The 4,370-nt window shown below is 48.2% G+C and overlaps 1 protein-coding gene across 1 annotated transcript in view; it reads right to left on the minus strand.

Moving 5' to 3' along the window:
* Window positions 1–346: 346 nt before the first annotated feature.
* Window positions 347–4,370, minus strand: part of cyp26c1 (cytochrome P450, family 26, subfamily C, polypeptide 1) — a 9,342-nt gene continuing 5,318 nt past the window's right edge. Inside the window, exons 4-6 of the mRNA XM_085799207.1 lie at window positions 3,716–3,874; window positions 2,309–2,710; window positions 347–692 (exon numbers count right to left, since the gene is read on the minus strand). Of these exons, the coding sequence (XP_085655333.1) occupies window positions 348–692; window positions 2,309–2,710; window positions 3,716–3,874 (906 nt within the window). The 3' untranslated portion in view covers window position 347. The remainder of the gene's footprint in view (window positions 693–2,308; window positions 2,711–3,715; window positions 3,875–4,370) is intronic.

The raw sequence follows: 4,370 nt of genomic DNA on the forward strand, positions 1-4,370 counted from the left end.
GACGATGGGTTTATTGGCCCTAAGACATTGTTGATTATGGAACTGAAGCTAAAGCACAGTCACAGTTGAGTCTGGATCTAGACAGGTGAGGAGTCGCTGCAGGTGAGTGAACCAGGAGAAAGTGTTTTTTCTCAGGTTTGGACCAGAACCACTGACGAGACGATGAAGTGCTCCAAACCAGCAGAGTGAACCCCACGTCTCGTCTCCATGGAGACGAAGGCTGGGGGGCGTGAGCTGCACCATCAGGACCATCGGGTGGCTGCGTCTCCACCCGGTTTGTGGAGAGTTGTGTCCAGGTCGAAGGTGAAATCACCTCCTGTGAGTTCGTGGACAGTCTGAGCTGGTGTCTACAGCGGCTGGTTGTAGGTGAAGTGCACGTGCAGCCCGTTCACCGGGTGCACGATCGGCACCGTCTGCATCTTGGGGAAGTTCTCCGTGGCCAGAGTCCACGAGCACGTCCCGATCAGCTCCACGGCCAGAGTCTTTAGGATGATCTGCGCCAGTTCTTTCCCGACGCAGCGCCGCACGCCGCCGCCAAACGGCACGTAGCTGAACCGAGACGACCGGCTCTCCTCCCGGTCCGGACCGAACCGATCCGGGTCGAACTGCTCCGGACTCTGGAAGACGGCCGCGGTCTCGTGGGTGTCCCGGATGCTGTACATGACGCTCCAACCTTTAGGAATCTGGTAACCCTGAGGGACGAAGACGGGAAAACAAAAGTCAACAGATAGTTTGGATTCAGTTCTTCAGGGTGCGGAAAACATGCGCCACCTGCAGGTCACCAGTGGAAACACCAGACATAACATACCAAAACATATCATATTATTAGTGTTTTTTTAATTTCCTATCATTGTCCCAGTGATGAACGGTAGTTCCATGGGAATTCGTTTGAAGATGGACGTTAGGGACAGAAATGTCCTCATCAATACTTGTTACACCTGGCATTGACATGTGTTTTCAGTAATCAGATTACAATCAGGTAGAGCTTGACCACATGAAAGTACCGGTGTAAAAGCACCCAAGACACATTGAATTGTGATCTGATCAACCAAACAACCTCCCAAGGTGTCAGGGACGCGTTGTGACCACGTTGAACACAAGTGTAAACGGTGATGCTTCCCTTATGGAGTCAGGATGAGAAAAGTGCGTACAATAGCACAACTTCATGGATGGCTACCATTTTCTTTTTCTTATACTATTTATTTTCTTTTTCTTTTAGAATTTACCCCCATAAATATGTGATTGGATCTCAATGTGGACTCTGGAGGTGCATGTTAATGCCAGGTGTAAACGGGTTGTGAGAGAACTCAGTCACATTGTGTTTGGAGGGAAGTTTTATCATTTAAAGTGAAGTGTTTTCACACTACATTTCCCACGAGCCTCCGCACGCACTGTGAAATTCTTGGACCGGTGCAAGACGGACGAAAGGAAAACATTGCCCACGAATGTTTTCATTGATCAAGAATGAAAGTCAGAGGTTGGAAGACGATCAGATACCGTCGTAGTTCCGACCATAAACGATCCGGCGGCGTTATTCCCATGACCTGCCGGGCCGTGTCCGGGAAACCGAAACTAGGAAATGCTGGGCGAGCCGAACACTACATAATAATCAAAATAACTATAAAGACAAAACGATATATTTATCTAGTGGTAATAATTAACAAGTGGTAACGTAGATTCATCCACATTAATATGAGTTTTAGAACCAAATACAAACTCCTTGGGTCTCTTTAATTATCAGTGAAGTAATAAGTCTCCAAGGTGATGGATGAATTAGGTATGGTAGCTTTTGATTGGCTGAGAGGACGCAGAGGCTCATATCAAGTTGTTAACGGTCCCAGTACCAACTAAAACCTGCGGTATCGCATTATGGGATGGATCAGGAGAGCAGGTGAGCTGATGAGGATGGATCAATATCAACATGTTGAAGTGATTGGAGCCACGTCGAGGCCAAACTAGACCTGCATCATCATCATCATCATCCTCCCACCTGATTGGATTTGGTTTCAGGGGATTCACGGCATCATCATCATCATCATCATCATCATCATCACTATCATCGTCTCTCTCAGCCGCTGCATTCCTACATTTCCCACATCGTCTCCTGGCAGCTCGGCGGACGGCGCCGGGACTTGTTGCTTTTCGCTCGTGGGGTTTTTAGGTTTTTTCCAGGAAAACTCTCTAAGCTGTCGAGCGCTGCCGCTGACGCCGACGATTTAAATTCTTGTGGAGTGGAGTTGATGGACACACGAACACACAAAGGGCCTATATGCATCCCTTCCCGAGACTTGAACTTATATAAACTTACGTCTAATTCGAAGGTCTGCAGCACGGTGCGGTAACCCCCGGAGACGGGCGGCAGGAAGCGCAGCACCTCTTTGACCACGCAGTCGACGTAGCGCAGCTGGCTCAGCTTCTCCAGGCTCAGGTACGGCAGGTGAGACCGAGAGGGTGGGAACCCGTCCCGGCACCCTCCGTTCAGCAGGCACGTCGTCTCCGTGACGACGGCGTCCACCTCCTCCTTCTCCGTGGTGGTGACGGCTGTGGGGGGGCCGTTGGCGTAGCAGGGGTCGTAGCCCAGGCCCTCGGCGTCCAGCTCGGCCCGCGCCCGCTCCACCACGGCCGGGTGGCGGAGCAGCTGCAGCACCAGAGACGTGGAGGCGCTCGCCGTGGTGGAGTGAGCGGCGAAGATCAACTCCACCGCCGTCTCCTGCAAACAGAAGAGACACGGTGAACACATGTGAACTTTCATCCTCTAGGAGTTCAGAAGGGAGAAGTTTTAAAGGGATAGTTCAACATTTTCTGCAAATTGGCCCATTGCCATAACCCCTATAGTCATAGCAGTAGGTTCGTTACCTTTTTTTAATTGTCGGTGCAAGCTATTTTTTAGAACGGCGGAGCAGAGCCGTGAGCTGCTCAGAGCTACGCTACGGAGGCTAATAATGGGATTTCTTGGTTTCCCTCATGAAACTCATCAAATACACAATCCAACAACTCCACAACGCTCTGGTGGACAAGTTGTGAGCTGCACATTCACCACGCTATGAGATAATAACACAACGTTACCAGACAGAGTTGTTTTAGAGGGAAATACAGAGACTGCTTGATGAAAAACTGTCCCTGAAGGCAACGCGCATCAGCGGTTTTGCATGAATTTCCCTCTAAAACAACTCTGTGTGGTAACGTTGTGTTATTATCTCATAGCGTGGTGAATGTGCAGCTCACAACTTGTCCACCAGAGCGTTGTGGAGTTGTTGGATTGTGTATTTGATGAGTTTCATGAGGGAAACCAAGAAATCCTCTGAGCAGCTCACGGCTCTGCTCCGTCGTTCTAAAAATAGCTTGCACCAACAATTAAAGGTAACGAACCTACTGCTATGACTATAGGGATTATAGCAATGGGCCAATTTGCCAAAATGTTGAACTATCCCTTTAAATTGGCCTTAAATGTGCAGGATCTGATGGTAGTTTCTGTTTCTGTTTCTGCGCTCTGACCCAGACTCTTTCTGTTTTGTTGTGATCGTTCTTGGCTCAGCTCACACAGCTAGTTATTAATGTTTGGGTTTTCTCTCATCCCATAAAAACCACAACTTAAATATAGGTGAGAGTTCAGAGTGAAGTCGTGCGTGTCTGTATTTGTCGTCTGGCCCCGTTGCATCACAACTTTCCCACATTCAGTCTGAGCTGAGTCATGTGCAGAGTTTCAGCCTCGTACCTTCAGCTCCTGGATGCTGAGCTCCTGTCCGTGCTCTTTGGCGCTGGACAACATGTAGTCGAAGGCGTCGTGGTACTCGTCGTCCGCCTGCGGCCGCTCCATCTTCTCCTCGATGATCTTCTCCATGTTGGCGTGTAAGATCTCCCGCGCTTTGATTCCCTGGACAGAGAAGAGTCACTTATTAGACCCCATGATGAACACAGAACTAAATATAGAGAGTTCATCATTTTGTCTTCACATCTTCCTATCTAGACATACAGTATCTAAATTCAACAAAAGCTTCATCCCATCTGCAATAGCTGAACTAAATAAGACAATGAAAAGAACATAACCATGGGGAAAGTACATGTAAATGTTTATGACCTTTATGACCTATGTATTTGCGGTGTATGAAATGTGGGAATGTGTGTCAATGAATGTCATTTGCACTTCTCAAGGCTGTTTGTACGCAATGGTGAAAACAATTTTCCTTGTAAAGGACAAATAAATTCATCTATCTATCTATCTAGACGTCTCTCTTAAAGGTCCAGTCTGTAAAATTGGGGTAAAACCGTCACATCTAACGTTCAGATTCTAGTTTGCAAAGGTACGGTGGCCTCCGAGGACCAAAACAACTAGTTTACCTGGACTGTGAGGACTGGGAGTATTTCAGGAG

This window comes from Trachurus japonicus, chromosome 15 (assembly GCF_045865225.1).
Source record: "Trachurus japonicus isolate A0001 chromosome 15, Traja_1.0".
Taxonomy (NCBI): domain Eukaryota; kingdom Metazoa; phylum Chordata; class Actinopteri; order Carangiformes; family Carangidae; genus Trachurus; species Trachurus japonicus.